Source organism: Saccopteryx bilineata, chromosome X (assembly GCF_036850765.1).
Source record: "Saccopteryx bilineata isolate mSacBil1 chromosome X, mSacBil1_pri_phased_curated, whole genome shotgun sequence".
NCBI classification, from domain to species: domain Eukaryota; kingdom Metazoa; phylum Chordata; class Mammalia; order Chiroptera; family Emballonuridae; genus Saccopteryx; species Saccopteryx bilineata.
The window spans coordinates 38,667,569-38,689,407 of record NC_089502.1 but is presented as its reverse complement, the minus strand read 5'-3'; the positions used below and the strand labels follow the sequence as shown (position 1 = coordinate 38,689,407).

Sequence of the window (21,839 nt, the reverse complement as noted above, 5' to 3'; positions counted from 1 at the left end):
TGCTCTGCCCATCCTGGGCATCACCATGTTGTGACCAGAGCCACTCTAGCACCTGAGGCAGAGGCCACAGAGCCATCCCCAGTGCCCGGGCCATCTTTGCTCCAATGGAGCCTTGGCTGCGGGAGGGGAAGAGAGAGACAGAGAGGAAAGCGCGGCGGAGGGGTGGAGAAGCAAATGGGCGCTTCTCTTGTGTGCCCTGGCCGGGAATCGAAGCCGGGTCCTCCACACACTAGGCCGACGCTCTACCGCTGAGCCAACCGGCCAGGGCTGAATATAATTCTTTTCAAGTGCTCATGGTACATTCTCTAGGATAGACCACATGAGGACACAAAAGGAGTCTCAATAATTTCAGAAGATTGAAATCATATCAAGCATATTCTCCAATCACAATGGCATGAAACTAGAAATCAAGTACAATAGAAAAATGGAATTACATTCAAACACTTGGAGACTAAATAGTATATTATTAAATAAATATAAGATCAAGGAAGAAATCAAAAATTTCTTTGCAAAAAATGAAAATGAACGTACAACAACTCAAAATTTATGGGACACAGAAAAAGCAGTCATGCAAGGGAAGTTCATAGCATTACAGCCATACCTTAAGAAGCAAGAAAAAGCTCAAATAGACAATTTAACCCTGCATCTAAAAGAACTAGAAAAAGAACAACAAATAAAGCCCAGAGGAAGTAGAAGAAAGGAAATAAAAAAGATCAGAGTAGAAATAAATGACATAGAGGCTAAAAAAAACAATACAGAAGATAAATGAAACCAAAAGCTGGTTCTTTAAAAAGGTAAACAAAATTAATGAACCTTTAACCTGACTCATCAAAAAAAAAAAAAGAGCAAGGATTCAAATAAATAAAATTAGAAATGAAAATGGAGAAGCACCAACTGACACCGCAGAAATACAAAGGATTGTAAGAAAATATTATAAAGATCTGTATCCCGCCCTGGCCGGCTGGCTCAGCGGTAGAGCATCGGCCTGGCGTGCGGGGGACCCGGGTTCGATTCCCGGCCAGGGCACATAGGAGAAGCGCCCATTTGCTTCTCCACCCCCCCACCTTCCTCTCTGTCTCTCTCTTCCCCTCCCGCAGCCAAGGCTCCATTGGAGCAAAGATGGCCCAGGCGCTGGGGATGGCTCCTTGGCCTCTGCCCCAGGCACTAGAGTGGCTCTGGTCACGGCAGAGCGATGCCCCAGAGGGGCAGAGCATCGCCCTCTGGGGGCAGAGCGTCGCCCCTGGTGGGTGTGCCGGGTGGATCCTGGTCGGGTGCATGCAGGAGTCTGTCTGACTGTTTCTCCTCGTTTCCAGCTTCAGAAAAAAAAAAAATCTGTATCCCAAAATATTGATATGGATAAATTCCTAGAAACACATAATCTTCCAAAACTCAATCTGGAAGAATCATAAAACTTAAACAGACTGATTTTAACAAATGAAATTAAAACAGTTATCAAAAAACTCCTAGCAAACAAAATTCCTGGACCAGATGGCTTCACAGGCAAATTTTACCAAATATTCAAAGGAGAACTAACACCTTTCCTTCTCAAGCTATTTCAAAAAATTCACGAGGACAGAAGACTTCCAACCTCTTTTTATAAGGCAAGCATAATTCTCATTCCGAAACCAGGTAAAGACACTACAAAGAAAGAAAACTATAGGTCAATATTGCTGACAAACTTAGATACTAAAATTCTCAACAAAATATTAGCAAACTAGATCCAGCAATACGTGAAAAAAATCATACATCATGGTCAAGTGGGATATATTCTGGGGAAGAAAGGCTGGTTACAATATTTACAAATCAATAACTGTGATTCATCACATAAACAAATAGAAGGATAAAAACACATGATAATATCAATTGATGCAGAAAAATCATTTGATAAAATCCAGCACCCATTTATGAACAAAACTCTCAGCTAATTGGAAATACAGAGAACATACCTCAAAATGCTAAAGGCCATCTATGACAAACCCACAGCCAACATCATACTCAATGGGCAAAAATTCAAAGCAATCCCCTTAAGATCAGGAACAAGGCTGGGATGCCCCCTTTCATCCCTCTTACTCAACATAGTCCTGGAAGTCCTAGCCACAGCAATCCGACAAGAAGAAGAAATAAAAGGCATCTAAAAAAGATGAAGTAAAACTATCATTATTTGCTGATGACATGAAACTGTATATAGAAAACCCTAAAGTCTAAGTCAAAAAACTACTAGACCTGATAAATGAATTCAGCAAGGTGGCAGGATATAAAATTAATATTCAGAAATCAGTGGAATTTTTATACACCAACAATAAACTGTCTGAAAGAGAAATTAAAGAAACAATTCTCTTCACTATTGCAACAAACAAAAAGATTTGCACTTGGAAAATTATAAAACATTGATAAAAGAAATCAAAGAAGATACAAACAACTGATACCATATACCGTGTTCATAGATAGGAAGAATAAACATCATTAAAATGTCTATATTACCCAAAGCAATCTGTAAATTCAATGCAATTTCTATTAAAATACCAATGGCATACTTAAAAGATATAGAACAAATAATCCAAAAAATTATATGGAACCAAAAAAGAACACGAAAAGTGTCAGTAATTTTGAAAATGAAGAATAAAGTGGGAAGTATCACACTTCCCGATATCAAGTTATACTACAAGGCCATTGTACTCAAAACAGCTTGGTACTGGCATAAGAACAGGCATACAGATAAAAGGAACAGAACAGAGAACACAGAAATAAACCCACACTTTTATGGTCATTTGGTATTTGACAAAGGAGGTAAGATCATACAATGCAGTAAAGACAGTCTCTTTAACAAATGGTGTTGGGAAAATTGGACAGATACATTCCAAAAAATGAAACTATACCACCAACTTACACCATTCACAAAAATAAACTCAAAATGGATAAAAGACTTAAATGTAATTTGTAAAACCATAAACATTTAGGAGGAAAACATAGGCAGTAAACTCTCCGATATCTCTCATAGTGATATTTTTGCTGATTTACCTCCAAGGGCAAGTGAAATAATGGACAGGGTGAAGAAATGGAACTATATCAAACTAAAAAGCTTTTGCACAGCAAAAGGCACCATGAACAAAATAAAAAGACAACCCACACAATGGGAGAACACACTCGCCAATAGGTATCATAAGGGGTTTATAATCAAAATTTATAAATAAGTTCTAAATCTCAACACCAGGAAGGTAAACATTCAATTAAAAAATGGGCAAAAGAACTGAACAGACACTTCTCCAAAGAAGACATACAAATGGCCAATAGGCATATGAAAAAATGGTCAATGTCACTAATCATCAGAGAAGTGCAAAATAAAACCACAATGAGATACCACATCACACCTGTCAGAATGGCACTCATCAACAAAACAACACACAATAAGTGCTGGCGAGGGTGTGGAGAAAAGGGAACCCTCCTGCACTGCTGGTAAAAATGTAGACTTATGCAGCCACTGTGGAGAACTGTATGGGGTTTCCTCAAAAAATTAAAAATGGAATTGCCTTTTGACCCAGCTATCCCACTTTTAGGAATATATCCTAAGAACATGAAATCACCGATTCAAAATGCACCCTGATGTTTATTGCAGCATTGTTTACAATAGCCAAGTTCTAGAAACAGCCCAAGTTTCCATCAGTGGACGAGTGGATTAAAACGCTTTGGTACATATATACCATGGAATATTACATGGCCATGAAAAAGAAGAAAATGTTACCTTTTGTGACATGGAGATTATTATGCTAAGTGAAATAAGCCAGGCAGAGAAAGAAAAATCATATGATCTCACTTATATGTGGAATTTAATGAACAAAGTGAACTGAGGAATGGAATAGAGGCAGAGGCAGAGTCACAATGACCATAGGAAAGAGAGGTCAGCAGTCAGAGGGAAGGGGGATAAGGGGTTGGGATCTGAGAAGGAAAAGGGATTAGTGAAATATATATACATAACATAGAGATACAGATAACAGGACAGCAAATCCTAGAGGGAAGGTAGGAGGGAGTTGTGGAGAGGGGAGCAAAGGGGATATAAAAAGGGACACAGGGGTGGGGGGTGAGGGAGTTATATTCAGTGGTACACTTGAATTCATGTAAACACAATAAATTAAATTTATAAAATTTTAAATGCATTTATTTATTTATTTTTAACAGAGACAGAGAGAGAGTCAGAGAGAGGGATAGACAGGGACAGACAGACAGGAATGGAGAGATGAGAAGCATCTATCATTAGTTTTTCGTTGCGCATTGTGACACCTTAGTTGTTCATTGATTGCTTTTTCATATGTGCCTTGACCGTGGGCCTTCAGCAGACCGAATAACCCCTTGCTTGAGCCAGTGACCTTGGGTCCAAGTTGGTGAGCTTTTGCTCAAACCAGATGAGCCCACGTTCAAGCTGGCAACCTCGGGGTCTCGAACCTGGGTCCTCGGCATCCCAGTCTGATGCTCTATCCACTGCGCCACCGCCTGGTCAGGCTAAATTTATAAAATTTTAAAAAGGTAATAAATGTGGGATTGAAAAATATATTCTATGAAAATGATAAACAAATGAAAGCAGGAACGGCTATACTTATATCAGATAAAATAGACTTTCAGTAAAAGTCAGCAAGGATATTGTCACTATATAGTGATTAAAGTGTCAGGTCAGAGATAGATAGCAATACAATAAGACTAAAGTACCTAAGTAAGCCTTAAATACATCACTTTCAACATTTGACTGATCATCCCAGTAGAAAATTAATAAAGCAGTAGTGGACCTAAATAGCATTATAGAGCAAATGAACCTAGACCGGACAGACAAATATAAAACATTCCATCCAATAGTACCAGAATATACTTTCTTGTCACATGCACATGTTATATTCTCCACAATAGATCCCATGGTGGCCACAACGTAAGTCTTAATAAATTTCAGAAGATTGGAATCATACCAAGTATATTTTATGACCACAAAGATATACAACTGGAAGTCAATAACAGGAGAAAAAGTAAAAAATTCACAAGAATGTGGAAATTAACACATTCCTTAACGACCAATGGGTCAAAGAAGAAATCAAAAAAGAAATAAAGTATCTTGAGACAAATGAAAATGAAAACATATCATATTAAAATTTATAAGGCACAACAAAAGCTGTTGTAAGAGTTTATAGCAATAAATACCTACATTAAGAAAAAAATATCTCGCCTGACCTGTGGTGGCCCAGTGGATAAAGCATCGACCTGGAAATGCTGAGGTCGCTGGTTCGAAACCCTGGGCTTGCCTGGTCAAGGTACATATGGGAGTTGATGCTTCCAGCTCCTCTCCACCTTCTCTCTCTGTCTCTCTCTCCTCTCTCTCTCCCTCTCTGTCTCTCTCTCTCCCTTTCTCTCTCCTCTATAAAATGAATAAAATAAAATTAAAAAAAGAAAAGAAAAAATGATCTCAAATAAATAACCTAAATTTAGCCTGATCTGTGGTGGTGCAGTGGATAAAAGATAGACCTGGAGTGCTGAGGTCGCCGGTTCAAAACCCTGGGATTGCCTGGTCAAGGCACATATGGGAGATGATGCTTCCTGCTCTTCCTTTCTCTCTCTCTCTCTCTCCTAACATGAATAAATAAAGTCTTTTAAAAAATTAAATAACCTAAAAGTTTACACCTTAAAGAACTAGAAAAAGAACAAACTAAGCCCAAAGTTAGAAGAATGAAATAATAAAAATTATAGCAGGAAAATGAAATAGAGACTAGAAAAACAATATTAAATATCAGTGAAGCTGAAAGTTGGCTTTTTGAAAATATAAAGAGAATTTACAAACCTTTAGCTAAACTAATCAAGAAACAGTAAGAGCCTGACCTGTGGTGGCGCAGTGGATAAAGCATTGACCTTGAATGCTGAGGTTGCTGGTTCCAAACCCAGTGCTTGCCTGGTCAAGGCACATATGAGAAGCAACTACTATGAGTTGATGTTTTCCATTCCCCTACTCCTTCTGTCTTTCTTTTTCTCCTTTTTCTCTAAGAAAAAAAAAGAAAATAAAAAATAAGATAGGACTCAAAAGGTAATAAACGTGGCTTTTGTAATGTAGAATGTTCTTGGTAATCAAGATTTTGTTACATTGATATTAAAAATATCTAGAACTGTGACATCACATAGGGTTTGTTTTAAATGTTAAAGTGACTTCTGATGTCATACATGTCCTTACTTAACAGTCTTACAATGGGGATTCCAGGTCAAGTACATGCCAACACTACAAATGATTCCATCTCTAACCTACTCTAATACAAAATGACTGTTGATTCAGATATCACTACCCACCTCCTAGATTTTCTCTTCTCTTTTTCTTTCCCCTAATGGAACTCTCCAAAAAGTGATCTCCCATATATTGGGATATGAACTCTATTTTTTAGAAGGCATGACAGTCGATGGAAAGTATGTTGTGAACCCATAGTTACCTATTCCATTTTTACATATAGGTCACTTAACTGAACTCTGCCTCATGGTCATTAGCCAGTCACCTGAGAACCATATACTGTTGATCATAAAAGAGTGCAGGTAAAAGGGAACATGGGCTTTGGAGTTGTATCTGGATTAAAATCCTATCTCTGCTATTTTCAAGTAATTTCTCCTTCATTAAATAGTTTTCTGAGACCCATTCTTCTGCAAAAAAAAAAATGAAGTGGGAAAAATGACATTATAGGGATGGTACTGGATTCTCATAGGGATGAAACACCTATTAAATAGTAGAATTAGTTTTTCCCCATTTATTTGAGAGAGAGAGAGAAAGAGAGAGAGAAAAGGAAGGGAAAGAGAAAGTATCAACTTATTGTTACATTTATTGGCTGCTTCTCATATGTGCCATTATCAGGGATTGAACCTACAACCTTGGCATGCCATGAATGACACTCTAGCCACTGAGCTACCACAATCAGTTAAATATGATACTTTTATTTTAGAAAAGTATGTACTGCCTGATCAGGTGGTGGCATAGTGGATAAAGTGTTGAACTAGGACATTGAGAACCCAGATTTGAAACTCAAGGTCACTGGCTTGAGTGTGGGCTCATCAGCTTGAGCACAGGCTCACTGGCTTGAGCATGGGATCATAAAATCACATCATGGTCACTGGCTTAAGCCCAAAGTTCATTGGCTTGTGTATGAGGTCACTGGCTCACCTGGAGCCCCTGGTCAAGGCATATATGAGAAATAAATCAATGAACAACTAAGGTACTATAACTATGAGGTGATACTTCTCATCTCTCTCCCTTCCTGTCTGTCTGTTAGTCTCTTGCAAAAAAAAAATATCAGAGAAAATGTGTACACTAAATTGTATACGATCCAGAGTGATTGAGAAACAACACTTCCATACATATACCTATTTAATCAAAGTACAGATAAAGGTTTGAAAAGAAACACAGATGATAACACTACTGTAAGTGAAGAGCCTATGTGTTCAGTTTTTCCCCTTAAACAATCATACACATAATAAAGAAAACTTAAATCATAGAATATTATTCTTGTAAGACACAGAATCTCACTGACCAGGCAGTGGCACAGTGGATAGAGTGTCGGACTGGGATGTGGAGGACCCAGGTTCGAGACCCTGAGGTTGCCAGCTTGAGCGCGGGCTCATCTGGTTTGAGCAAAGCTCACCAGCTTGGACCCAAGGTCGCTGGCCTGAGCAAGGGGTTACTCGGTCTGCTGAAGGCCCATGGTCAAGGCACATATAAGAAAGCAATCAATGAACAACTAAGGTGTTGCAACGAAAAACTGATGATTGATGCTCCTCATCTCACTTTGTTCCTGCCTGTCTGTCCCTATCTATCCCTCTCTCTAACTCTCTCTCTGTCCCTGTAAAAAAAAAAAAAATACAGAATCTCTGCTATCTATGTAGATTACACATAAGGTAATGAGTAAGTATTCATATTGTAGGTGGAAGCATTAATTAGCAAATACAGGAAGCAATATCATCTAAACTAAGGGAATATTGTAAACATTTTAATATACTGGGGTGGGCAAAAGTGGGTTTACAGTTATAAAAGTAAATAATACAATGACTTATAAATAAACAATAATGGAAAAATAAATTCTGTGTTTTACGTAATCACAACTGTAAACCCATTTGCCCACCTCTGTATTTCAGAGCTTCTTTTCAGATTCAGATATTATAAACCAATGGTTTCCAACCAGGGGTCAACCTGGTGGTTAACTCTTTCACAAACCAGCATGAAATTTCTGGCAGATTGGCAGTTGAAATCCACTGTTATAAACCAAGGCAAATAAAATTCACTTTCTAAATTTTGCCCTTATTATTTATATAATCTGCCATATTCTTTTAGATGATTGGTGAGGTCAAATTGATTTTTATAATAATACTAAATATTGTCTATTTTTGACTCTCATCTTCTCCTGAGTATACAGTCAAGCTTTCCAGATCCTATGTTACCAGTGTTAATGGGTTGAATACAGAAGAAGACAGAAGGATTTTGCTTTCTCCTGTTAATCCACATAGTAAAAGAGATTTACAAAAATGTAAAACAATGTATTCTTTTCACAAAAATTTTTGTTTTAAAAAATAAACTTTTCCATAAAAATAGGTTATTTATGTTAATATGCAATGTGTTCATCATTGTTACTTTCCAATGAATCAATAAATATTTTTAAATTTTATCACTTTTAATCTTTAATGTGGTAAATATCAATGGTTATAACTCACATTATCATTCATAAACAAAACTGCTTTGAGGTAATTAATAATTTTTAACACAATAAAGGGGTCCAAAAAGCTGCTTTAGGAAGATACTACTATTTTTCCTTGACAAAAACAAAAGCACATATATTGCCTTGGCCAGATAGCTTAATTGGTTAGAACATCATGCTAATACACAAAGGTTGTGTTTTTGATCCCCAATCAGGGCAAATACAGAAACAGATTGATGTTTCTGTCTCTTTCTTCCTCTCTCTCTAAAAACAATTTAAAAATAAAAAATGGGCCCTGGCCGGTTGGCTCAGTGGTAGAGCGTCGGCCTGGTGTGCAGAAGTCCCGGGTTTGATTCCTGGCCAGGGCACACAGGAGAAGCGCCCATCTGCTTCTCCACCCCTCCCCCTCTCCTTCCTCTCTATCTCTCTCTTCCCCTCCCGCAGCCAAGGCTCCATTGGAGCAAAGATGGCCCGGCGATGGCCCGGGCGCTGGGGATGGCACCTTGGCCTCTGCCCCAGGTGCTAGAGTGGCTCTGGTCGCAGCAGAGCGATGCCCCGGAGGGGCAGAGCATCGCCCCCTGGTGGGCAGAGTGTCACCCCTGGTGGGAGTGCTGGGTGGATCCCGGTCGGGCGCATGCGGGAGTCTGTCTGACTGTCTCTCCCCGTTTCCAGCTTCATAAAAATACAAAAATAAAAATAAAAAAATAAATAAAAAATGGACAAGTTTTTTTATTTTTTAAAGCACATATACTGCTGTAATTCTCTGTCACTGTTACTACTCCTTGAAGAGACTCAACCATCTATATTGTTTTCATTGTATTTTTTTTTCTGAAGTGAGAAGAGGGGAGGTAGAGAGACAGACTCCTACATGTGCTCAACTGGGATTCATCCAGCAAGCCCACTAGGGGGCAATGCTCTGCCCATCTGGGGCATTGCTTCATTGCAACCAGAGTCATTCTAGCGCCTGAATGCAGAGGCCATGGAGCCATCCTCAGTGCTCAGGCTAACTTTGCTCCAATGGAGCCTTGGCAGTGGGAGGGAAAGAGAGAGATAGAGAGATAGAGAGGAAGAAGAGGGGGAAGGGTGGAGAAGCAGATGGGCGCTTCTCTTGTGTGCGCTGGCTGGGAATTGAACCCGGCACTTCCACACACTGGGCTGATGCTCTCCCACTGAGCCAGCCGGCCAGGGCCTCAATAATCTTAACTAAAACTTTGAACCAAAGTGACTGACTTCTAATTTAAAGAGCACGTTGCAGGGTGGATGATTGAGAACTGTCTGGCATATACAATATGTTAACAGAATAGCAGAACCTAAGACATGCCAAAACTGCCTGACCAGGTGGTGGTGCAATGTATGGAGCATCAGTCTGAGATACTGAGAACCGAGGGTCAAATCCCTGAGGTTGCCGGCTTGAGCTTGGGCTCATCTGGCTTGAGCGTGGGATCACCAGCTTTACTGTGGGATAATAGACATGACCCCATAGTCACTGGCTTGAGCTAGGGGCCACTGGCTTAGCTGGTGCCCACTGGTCAAGGCACATATGAGAAAGTAATCAATGAACAACTAAGGTGCTATAATGAAGAATTGATGCTTCTCATCTCTCTTCTCTCCTGTCTGTCTCAAAAACAAACAAACAAACAAACAAAAAGGACAAAACTTTTTAGTCACGTAAGTCTTTTTATAACCTCTTAAAGTGGCAAAAATAAACACATTCATTACGTGATTCCAAGATATGGCTTCTCCATAGAATTTCAAATAAGAAGTAAATGTATATAAACTTATAGATATGTTTAGTTTCTTTTAAAGATTTTATTTATTGATTTTGAGAGAGGGAGAGAGAAAGAAGGGGGGAGGAGCAGTAATCATCAACTCATGTTTGCTTCTCACTGTACCTTGACCGGGCAAGCTGGGGCCTCCAATTGGTAACCACAGCATTCCAGGTCCATGCTTTATCCATTGTATCACAATAGGTCAGGCAAAAAAGTGTTTAGTTTAAACCAATGTTTCAATATTCTATTTTGCTTAAAGAGTATCTAGCTGTGCAATCATTATTCATTAACTCAATTTAATGGCAGTCCATGATTTTTAGTTGCTAAAGGATTTTGGAAATCATCTTCAAACAAGCATAGTAAAAAGCATAGTTGACACTGAAATAGTTTGTCAGAATACTGACTTGACATAGTTAAAAACAAATGTTGACATAAGAATTGTCTAAATTTGTAGAGAATGTGTATGAGTTTGAGTCAAATTGATGACAATTACCAGGAAGAAAATTTCAGTGGGTTGAAAAAATGCCCCAAAGTATGGCAGTTTTATAGCTTATTTTATACATTACTGCTAAAGGAGGACACTTAAAGTGGGTTACATGAAATTCATTGATGGTAGATTAGGGTTTCAGAAGAAAGCAAAGCTGGGAAATCTCAGACAGGGTGAAGAGTAAAACAGAGACAAATACTTGTTTTATTTTGATGGAATAGGTTACCAATTAATATCGACAGCACATTGAAATGGCATTCAGAAAACAAGAAAACAATGAAGGCTGTGGTTTCATCTTTGGTGTGCTTGGCATAGGGATGAGGTGGATGAGGGGTCCAAAAAAGGTGATTAGCCTGACATTCCAAAGTTGTGTTATCTTAGATGCAAAAAGAAAACAGACAAGCTCAGTTAAGGTAAAGACTGACCTTTATCAAAGAAGATACTACCCTAGGACAAGACTACCAATATGACTCACTTTTAGTTAGAAACTTTCAATTTCAGACAATCCTATGTGGTTACCTTTAGTCTCTGAGTTTGTAAGGCCCACCATGCAGGCCCGCTCTGAGCTTGTCAGGTTTAGTATGTGGCCTCGTTTTCATACATACAAATTTATTTTTTTCATAATTATAATCATTCTTAGAAGTAATGTTAACTTATTTGACCATTAAACCTGTGTAAGTTTATGGAAAATACACCCTAGTAAATAAAATGCATGCTTGTATTATACTTAACCCTAACAATAGAGAGCAAAGATGTACTTGCCAATAATTTACATGAATTTGTAATCTTGGCTTACTTTTTCTTTTTTTTTAGTGTGAGACAGAAAGAGAGAGAGAGAGAAGGAGGAACAGACAGGAAGGCAGAGAAATGAAAAGCATTAGCTCATAGCTGCAGCACCTTAGTTGTTCATTGATTGCTCTCTCATATGTGCCTTGCCGGGGGGGTGGGGTGGGGAGGGGCTCCAGCAGAGGAAGTGACCACTTGTTCAAGCCAGCGACCTTGGATTTTAGCTAGCAAACTTGGGCTTTAAGCCAGTGACCATAGGGTCATGTCTATGATCCCATGCTCAAGCCGGATGAACCTGCACTCAAGCAGGCATCCTGGGGTCCTCAGTGTAAGGTATTTTTCCCCACCGAGAAGGAAGGGGCCGGAGCCACAAAGTGTGGAATAATAAAAGGCTTTATTGAGTACAGAGCGTACATCCCACCCAATGAGGTTCCCTGGTCCCGATAAAAGACGGAGGCCAGGGAAGTCGCAAGGAGTAACCTGCGTGAGAGATATTTGAAGGGTCCTTAGGGTGGTCAAGCTAATATGACGTAGTGAAACCTCACTGGCTGACAGAGGTGTCACTCTTTTCCAAAGGGTTCCTGGGAAGTTTCTTTTGGCACGCTCAGTTGTGGGCGGTTCTAGCCAAAGTTCCTGGGCCTGAGCTACCCACGTGACCTTCCCCCATTATCCACTGACCTTACACTCAGCATCCCAGGTCAATGCTCTATCCACTGTGCCACTGCCTGGTCAGGCTGTAATCTTGGATTCTTAGAGCAGTTTTGGATCAGTTTCTGCAAAATGTTTTATTAAAGTCCAGCACATTTAAAGTATTAGAAGTTCAATTTTCTTATTTTGTGGGAATTTAAGAACATTTACTTCATATGTGTACTTGTTCTCTCTATAAGCTAATCAGAACAATGTTCCTTTAATATCTTTCACACATAGGAAAATATTTCAGAGACACAACAAGAGGCAAAGTTCTTTCTGAATTACAGAGTATTTTGGAATATTTTTGTGTCTATATTTCAGTACATAGTTTGTTACTCTTTTAAGCAGAAAATATGATTATGTTTATGTTTTATTATTCAACCATGATCTGCTAGTTTTCCTGTAAAATTAATCAGGAAATTCAGTACCCAGAGAGGGGTAGTAGCATATTACTCCTCAGAATGAGAACTGACCAAGCTACAAGACATAATGGTAACAAGAGTTTTATTCCAGCCTATGACTTAAGCCCAATTCAACTCCAATCCTTTTCCTCTTTTAAAGAATTTCTTCTCACAGCTTCCCTTCTGTATATAATCAGGGAAGGCAAAATATAAAGTATGAACTAAAGTGAAATTCTGATTAGAAAACAGCGAGCATTAGAACCAGATAGAATAGGCAATGAACTTATTAATAGTAGGAGGTTAAAAAAAAATCTTAAGGAATCACTTCTATTTACTTGACTAATTGTAATGTATTTGTGGTATATATTCATGCTAATAATTTTACATTTCATCATAATTTAAATATATCATACTTTCTCACTTTAAGTGGTTCAGTGGATGTGTTCAATGCATTAGAGATGTAAGCTTCAGGCCTCAACACCTCTGACGTGGTGAAATCTCACTGGCTGGCAGATGGTCGCTTTTTTCCAAAGGGCTCCTGGGAAGTTTCTTTTGGCGCGCTTGGTTGTGGGCGGTCCTAGCCAATGTTTCCGGGCCTGAGCCACCCACGTGACTTTTCCCCATTATCCACCGACCTTACATTCTGACCTTTTGTGTTAAATAGAATAGGGGCGCCGTTTATTCATCTGGCTACTTCCTGCTGATTAGGGGTGTCGTGGGGAGGGGGAGATCAGAAGGTGGTGGTTTTGAGGGGTGTCAGGAGGAACATCTGTTTTGCCGTGAGTTGAGAAACTTCACAGATGCAGTCCTGTAAGGATTTTTTTAAAAAAAGGAGTAATAGGGGGATTTGTAGGGTCCAGCCTTTTGATGAGCTGGAGATAGATGGAGTCCAGTGGTTCTGACTGCCAGTGGTCCTGTACGGAGGCAAGAGTGAGGCAAAACTGCATGTCAGGAGTAGCGTAAAAAGGGGAAAGGAAGGAGTCCCATCCATTCCCATAACTGAGACCTGTGAGGGAACTAGAGGTCCAGAGTGATGGCAAAAAGAGAAGGCAGCTCCCGTGTCCACAAGAAATGAGATGGACTTACCCACTAGTTGCAGCATACCCTGAATTCTGCAAGTCTAGGCCGTGTCCTAGGAGTTTGAGCGATGCACCCACCTGGCTGGATTGGCTTCCCATTTGGGCGACTTGTCCTCCATGTAGAGGCACTGAGGAAAAGCCTGTTGCCCAAAGGGGCAATCGCTCTGCCAGTGACCGGGCTGTTTGCAGTTAGGGCAGGGTTTAGTAGGCAGCCGCGGGTAGGGCCCTGTCAGGCACAGTGACCCTGTTTGCCACCTTTAAGCAAGCTGCTGGTGAGATTTCTCTTTGCAGTCCAGACTTGGATCGGGCACTTCCTGTGCCTTGCCTCTGTTCCTGTGCTGGCCTCAGGGTTGCCACAAGAGCTGGGGTTTGGAGCATTACCTTCTGCTGCATGCGGGCCTGCCAAACAGCCTTGGCCTGTTTTTACTAGTTGGGACCATTAAAAACTTTAAATGCCGTGTTCACAGGTTCTGGATAGGGGTTTGGGGGTTGAGAATAAGAGAAGAGGGGCTCGTGGGGAACCTAGCCCCCAGATCTGGCAGTAAATGCTGGAGCCAAAGGCAGGACAGGGCCAGAACTTCCTGCAAGAAAATTGGGGTTGGAAGTCCTGAAAATCGGTGTAAGAGCCAATGCCAGGCTGAGAATGGCCTGACAGAGGAGAGACTTAAGAACACAGTGGAAAAGGGAAGGGATCTCTGGCCAGCAGGGGAGGAGAAAGAGAGATGGTAGTGGTGAATAAAAAACAGAATTTTGTGAAAGGAGGGAGGGGACTCTTGAAGGGAAGAGACCCGAGCGGGAAGAGGTCCACAGAGGGAACAGAGAAGTCCCGAGAGAGGGACACCCCCGTGGGTCAGGCAGGACGGGGAGAGAGTTGGGAGTCCACGGAGAAGGAAAGATCAGGAGTGGAGGTTTTAGGTGAGGTTTCTCTGGCCAGAAAAAGGCCTGCGCGGTGGAACAGGTGGCACAGAGATTAAGGACGGGTGCGTGAATAACTAGAAACCGTGAATGTAAGAGATCTCCAACCAGCTCCCAGATTTTTTGGCAATAGTTAAATTGGTGAGGGTGTTAAAATCAAAAGTCCCTTCAGGAGGCTAATTCAGTGGGTTCTGTGGCCTGGCCACAGCAGATAAGAAGTTTCTTCTTCTTTAGGGAGGGAGATTCCTGTGTCTTCACAGCTGCCCTCAGTCCTCGGAGTGGTCAGATTTGAGAACTGGCTTCCCAAAACTCAAGCTCTGGCCATGAATGGATAAGGTAAAGTGGATGTGCTCGGGATGTCTCCAAGAGCACACGCACTCAGAACGGAAAGACTTCTCTGACGTAGCTACGGTTTCCGGACAGGGAGTCTCAAGGAAAGAACTCAAGGGTGGCTGGAGGCAGAGGACTTACCACACTGTGTGCCGAAGTGGGTGAAAGGTCGGAGATCCTGCTTCTTCCTTGGAGGGGAAGGGGAGAGGAGCAGTCCTTGCAGACTTCAACTCCTCCCGGGTTTCAGCACCAAAATGTAAGGTATTTTTCCCTGCTGAGAAGGAAGGAAGGGGGCCGGAGCCACAAAGTGTGGAATAATATAAAAGCCTTTATTGAGTACAGAGCATGCATCCCGCCTGGCGAGGTTTCCTGGCCCCAAGGAGGTGGAGGCCAGGGAAGTCGCAAGGAGTGACCCACGTTAGAGATATTTAAAGAGTCCCTAGGGTGGTCAAGCTAATATGATGTGGTGAAATCTCACTGCCTGGCAGACAGTCACTTTTTTCCAATAGGCTCCTGGGAAGTTTCTTTTGGTGGGCTTGGTTGTGGGCAGTCCTAGCCAAAGTTCCCAGGCCTGAACCACCCACGTGACTTTCCCCCATTATTCACCGACCTTACAACCTCCATTAACCATAATGCTTGCTTATGGAGGTAACTAGCTTGCTGCAGTTTCCAATGAACCAGCTACCTCTATACTTCCAGGAGATGCTCTAACAAACCGAAGCATCCATCCAGGGCCAGAGAGGCACTTCATTTCATAGGTCCTGGCCAGCTTCGAAGTACCCTCATTCATCTGTATATGTCTTTGCTAACAAAGAATCCCAAACTTCGGTATCATTAAGGTGGTTTGGGGTACCCAAAGCAATGAATCAAACACAATTCTTAGGATAAGGTGCACGGTTTCATTATTTTTTTAACTGCCAGTTTTGAAGAAAAAAAACTTGAATGTTTTAATTCCCCTACCTCCTTAACTCAAAGGTCCCATGAGCTCCTACACGCAAAGGGCTTCCAACAGTGGCTGACACATATAGGTTGTTAAGCAGTCAGTCTTTTTTAATTATTATTCATTTTAGAGAGAGAGGACAGAGAGAAGGGGGGAAGGAGCAGAAAGCATCAACTCCTATATTTGCCTTGACCAGGTAAGCCCAGGGTTTCAATCTCGCAACCTCTGCATTCCTGGTCGACGCTTTACCCACTGCGCCACGGCAGATCAGGTTGTTAAGCCTTCTTTAGTCCCATCCCCCATTTGCAACAGAAACCGCTTCCTGCCGCCCCCTGCCGGCCAGGGCCAACTTCCGCCTCCCGGACTGAACGCGCAGCCGCAGTTCACGCGGCCTCCAAACGTCACATCCTGCCCTTGCAACTCTGAGTTTGAAACCCTCGCGATGAAGTGCGTGTTTGTTACTGTGGGGACCACCAGCTTTGACGACCTCATTGCGTGTGTTTTGGCGCGCGATAATCTGCAAGTGAGTAGGGGAAGGCGGAAGGGCGTCAAGCAGGCTAGCCTCTGGCCGCTATCCTCGGGAACCCTGACAGTCGCGCTTGGAAAGAACCCAATCAGCACGACCTCAGGCGCCGCCGCCCCTTTACTGGCTTCTCCCCGCGCCCGACTGGGCCTTCCTCCTGCTCCCCCGCCCCGCGCCTCAGCGCCTCCTTCCTGCGTTGGCTTTCCAGCTGCTTTCCTGTGTGCTCTTCCTCGTGTTTTTCCGGCTCCGCCTTTGCCTCTCAGGTTTTTCTCAGATTCTCCGCCTCCTTTCAGTTCTCCGCCTTAGCCCCGCCTCCCAACGGCCCCGCCTCCCAACGGCCCCGCCTCCAGGGCCTAGACCCGCCTCGCCGCCCTCTCAGCCCTCGCCTCCCACGCGCCGTGGACCGCGCGGCTCGCGACTCACTCTCAGGCGCGCTCCACCCATCCACCCTCCGGCCCGACCCTGCTCGCCCCCTTCGGCTCCCCGCGCGTGCCCTACTCTCGGGGCGCTCGGGCCCATCCTGCACCTCTCCGTGTTTCCTGGCGCCCTCGTGGCGGCTTCGCGGTTGAGGCGACGCTCGGTCGTATTTCGCGCAGCCTGATCCAGGAGGCAGAACGGAGCTCCTAGTGCGTCTGCACCCGAGTTTCCGGCGCCTTTTTCGGATTACTTGCGTGGCCAGTTCTTTCACGACTCCGTGAGTTGGGTCTCTTAGATTCTTTAGGGCTAGAGAGGTACCTTATCGGGGCCTGGGCCGGGTCGCGTTGGAAAACTAACAGAAATTGGCTACCGTTAAGACTTAATTAGCAGCCCGTGCTCAGATCTGAACTCCGACTTTGGGTTTGTTTTTAGTGCTGTTTTTGCAGTAATCTGTTTACAAGACCCGTTTTTTTGTTTGTTTGTTTTGTTTTCATCCCATTTCAGATTCTCAGGAGCCTTGGTTGCAACCGGCTGGTCCTACAAATAGGTAGAGGAAAGGTGGTGCCTGAATCCTTCAGTACGGAGTCATTGACTCTGGATGTTTGCAGGTACAAAGACTCGTTGAAAGAAGACCTGGAGAAAGCAGATCTCGTTATTAGTCACGCAGGTGAAGTGCCTTAGAATCTTAACGGGATTTGGTTTTTGATAGACAAGAGCAAAAACTTGGATCTTTTGAAGGTAGAATAAAGTCACTAGAGGAGCTCACTGTAGTCCTTTTGACTGTAATATGTATTTGAATGTAACAATTGAAAATATTATTGAACAAAATTTATTATTTGTGGGTGGTACAAGGATAGGAAATTAATCACCATGGCCCAACTTTAGAGTAAGAAACTCTACATACAGGGGCAAAAATATTTAGCCCATGACGTGTGTAAAAAGTTATCAGTTGAAGTTAGTATTTGGGCTTAGGTCTGCAGTAATGTTACATCATCTAATTGGTTGGATTAAGTATGGATGAATTTACTTTGAAATATGTTTCACATTTCTATTAAATGTGAATGTGAAATAAATGAAGTCAAAATGTTTTGTAGCAACTTTGTAGTTTGTATCATTGCCTGTTCTTAAGGGAACCATCCTGATTAGATTGCCCAGTACCTCCGGAAGAACTGTGTTTGGGGAGCATTGCAATTTTGACTGCTGGATAAGTGAGGGAGGAAGAAATTTAATGGTTCTTAAAAAGTCTACTTTGGAGAGAGAAAGGTCATTAGAAATAGACATTACTAACAAGTTGGCGATTAGAAAAGGATAATAGCCAACAGCTTTTGGTACTGTTATATGTGCTATGTGTATATAACTGGCTGAATCCTCAAAATCAATCCTATGTACTAAGTATTATTGATATCTCTATTTTTTAAAGATTTTATGGTTATGGCCAGTTGGCTCAGTGGTAGAGCGATGCCTGGGCATGTGAATGCCATGGTTTGATGTCAGGTCAGGTCACACAGAAGAAGTGCTTACCTGCTTCTCCACTTCTCCCTCTCTTGTCTCTCTCCCTCCCTCTCCCGTTCCTTTCCTCTCTGGTCCTCTCCCTCTCTCCCTTTCTCTCCTACTCTCTCCATCTCCTCCTCTCTCTCTCTACCCCAAACCCACTTCCCCATTCCTCCTCCCTCCCTCCTCCCCCTCCCACTCCCTTCCTCCCTCTTGCTGTCTCCTGAAGCCTTGGTTAGATTGGAGGGAGTTGGCCCCTGGTGCTGAGAATGGTTCCTTTGTCCTCTGCCTCAGGCTCTAAGTAGAGCTCAGTTGGAGCAGTGCGCTACTGGATCAGCATAGCCCTGTAGGGGGCTTGCCAGGTGGATCCCTATAGCCCCCCCCCAGGGGCTCATGCAGAATCTGTCTCTGTCTCCCCTCCTCTTACTTGAATAAAAAAAAGAAAAAAATGACTTTACATACTCATTTTTTAGAGAGAGAAGGGGGATTGCTTCCCATATGTGCCTTGACCTGGCAAGCCTGGGATTTTGAACTGGTGACTTCAGCATTCTAGGTCAGTGCTTGATCCACTGCGCCACCACAGGTCAGGCTATTAGTATTCCATTTTACAGCTGAAGAAACAGACACAGGTTAAGTAACTTTTTCAGTTAGTAATGATAGATAAAAGGTAGTGCTGCAGTGTTTTCTTACTACTATCCTAGCATTATTTATCCAAAAAAGATTTGTCTACTCACTTATCAGTCTCCTTGCTCCCATATAGAAATATCAAATGATTCTAGATTTTAAAGTTGAATTTACCCAAATATTATATATATGTGCACGTTAGTGGAGATCTGTCCTTGACTGTTTTGGGGATGATACCTGACAGGCTCATAAGGCGTGGTCAGAGTTTTTCTTTACTAGTGATTGTCACTGTTGAAAGCTTGCTTTTTCTAGTTTTTGAATAGATATGAATTACAATATCATGAATAGTATGTTGAACCTGAATCTTATTTGGGTTCGACACTCATGCCCAGGGCATCATCCAAGAGGGCAAGTGAGTAGCAAAGCACTGAATTATATGGTATAATATTGTTTGCAGTGTTAGAAAATGTATTTTTCTGGTTAGGTTTATAACATACTAGAGAACAACTTGTAACTACACTTTTGGTATTTTGAATGTATAATTAAAAGTCTTGGTTTGTAGTTCTGCCAGCTAAGTTTTTCATCTTTTGAGTTCCAGCACAAAACTTGGTGGAACACCTTATTTTTTTAAATTGTATTAACCAATTGGATGTATTTTTGTAGGTGCAGGAAGCTGTTTGGAGACTCTGGAAAAAGGAAAGCCTCTTATAGTGGTTATAAACGAAAAGTTGATGAATAATCATCAGCTGGAATTGGCAAAGCAGCTACACAAAGACGGACATCTCTTCTACTGCACCTGCAGGTATACTGGAGACTAATTATTTGACCTCTTAATTCCTCCCTAGCTATTCTTACCCACCTACCTACCCCATCTATTTCTTTGACCTTTTACCTTCTCCCACTTACCATACATTCTTTGAATTTTGGCTCCTTTTATACTCTCTCATTTGTTTGTCTACCACTTTGTGATTCTGCCTGTGTCATTGCATGTAAATATCTGAGCATGTGTATGCATGTAATGTGTGTTCAGCCGGGTGCTAAGGTCTCCGAGAATATAATTATCGAGTTCATTATTTAGATTTTCATTATTCAAGGAAGATATTTCCTTATTTTTAATTAAGGTTTTGCCATCAGTAAATCTGGTGGAATCCCTAAATTTGGTTATTCATTAATTCAACTATAGTTCATATACTTAATCCATGGCAGGCATTATTTTAGGTGCTTTGATACAGTGGTAAACATGAGATAAATTCCCATGGTGCTTATATTCTAGCGGTGGGAGATAAACAGTTCATAAATAAGCAGTCAATATGTCAGTGTGCTTTCAGGTGGCGAAATGTGTTAAAATGAGGCAGGGTGATGTGATAGCTTGGGTGAAGACTAATTAGATGAAATGGTCAGGGAAGGCATGACCGCATAGGACATTTGAACTGAGACCTGAATAACGAGGAAGAGCCAGTCTTGAAGCTCTAGAGGCAAAAGGAACAGCAGCAATTTGCAAAGGCCCTGTTAGGAATGAGCTTTAAGTTTGGTGTGCTTGAGGAACAGAAGGGTTCGGGTGGCAGAGTGTAGTGAGAAAGGGAGAATGCAGTATAAGATGGTGCAGTGTGGGGATAGCGCATGCAGGGGTCCCCAAACTACGGCCTGTGGGCCGGCCCCCGAGGCCATTTATCCAACCCCTGCCACACTTCTGGAAGGGGCACCTCTTTCATTGGTGGTCAGTGAGAGGAGCACAGGATGCGATGCATCCTGTGCTTCTGGAGTACTGTATGTGGCGGCGCCACAAAGCACGGCATCGCCACAAAGTGCGGTGTTGCTCATGTAAAGTACTACTTCCTGTGATGCGGGACGCATGTGTCACGGCTCCGGAAGTGCGTCATATCACTTGTTACGGCTAGCAGTGACAAATATGGAACTGGACATTGACCATCTCATTAGCCAAAAGCTGGCCCATAGTTCCCATTGAAATACTGGTCAGTTTGTTGATTTAAATTTACTTGTTCTTTATTTTAAATATTGTATTTGTTCCCATTTTGTTTTTTTACTTTAAAATAAGATATGTGCAGTGTGCATAGGGATTTGTTCATAGTTTTTTTTTATAGTTCGGCCCTCCAACGGTCTCAGGGACAGTGAACTAGCCCCCTGTGTAAAAAGTTTGGGGACCCCTGGCTCATGTAGGAGTTCTTATTTTATTCTAATGTTTAGTGAGAAGTCATTGGAGTATTTTAAGCAATTACTTTATGGTGAGGAGTATTATTTTCTAGAAGTATATTAGAATTCAACAGGAAATGATCAACATCACAATAGAAGGATGAAGAAAACTGCTGCTTTTGTTTTCTGTTAATTCTTCTTGAAACACTAGAAGCTTGCCAAAGGGTCAGGTCAGTAATTTCTAATTGTTTGCCTTTAAAAGCTATGCTGATTTGATGCTTTAAAAAGCAAAGACCTCTTAGAAGTATTGTGGAATACATAAGGGTGTAGGCAAACTGTAGGTTTACAGTTGTAATACAAAAATAATATAATAATATAAGAATAAACTATGTTTCATGTACTCAAAATTATAAGCCAACATTTACCTACCCTGTATTTTTTTATAATAAATTGAAATTAACTTGAAAATAAAAATAAATCTTAGAAGAAACATGTTAAAATATAGTAAGCATTTCTTTTAACCGTACTTCATCTGTCTCTTAGGCA

General features: G+C 41.8%; 1 protein-coding gene across 1 annotated transcript in view; it reads left to right on the top strand.

The window, feature by feature from the left end:
- The first annotated feature begins 16,502 nt into the window (after positions 1-16,502).
- The window catches only part of ALG13 (ALG13 UDP-N-acetylglucosaminyltransferase subunit), a 75,483-nt gene continuing 70,146 nt past the window's right edge, over positions 16,503-21,839 (top strand). Inside the window, 3 exon segments of the mRNA XM_066250448.1 lie at positions 16,503-16,610; positions 17,532-17,694; positions 19,806-19,944. Of these exon segments, the coding sequence (XP_066106545.1) occupies positions 16,530-16,610; positions 17,532-17,694; positions 19,806-19,944 (383 nt within the window). The 5' untranslated portion in view covers positions 16,503-16,529.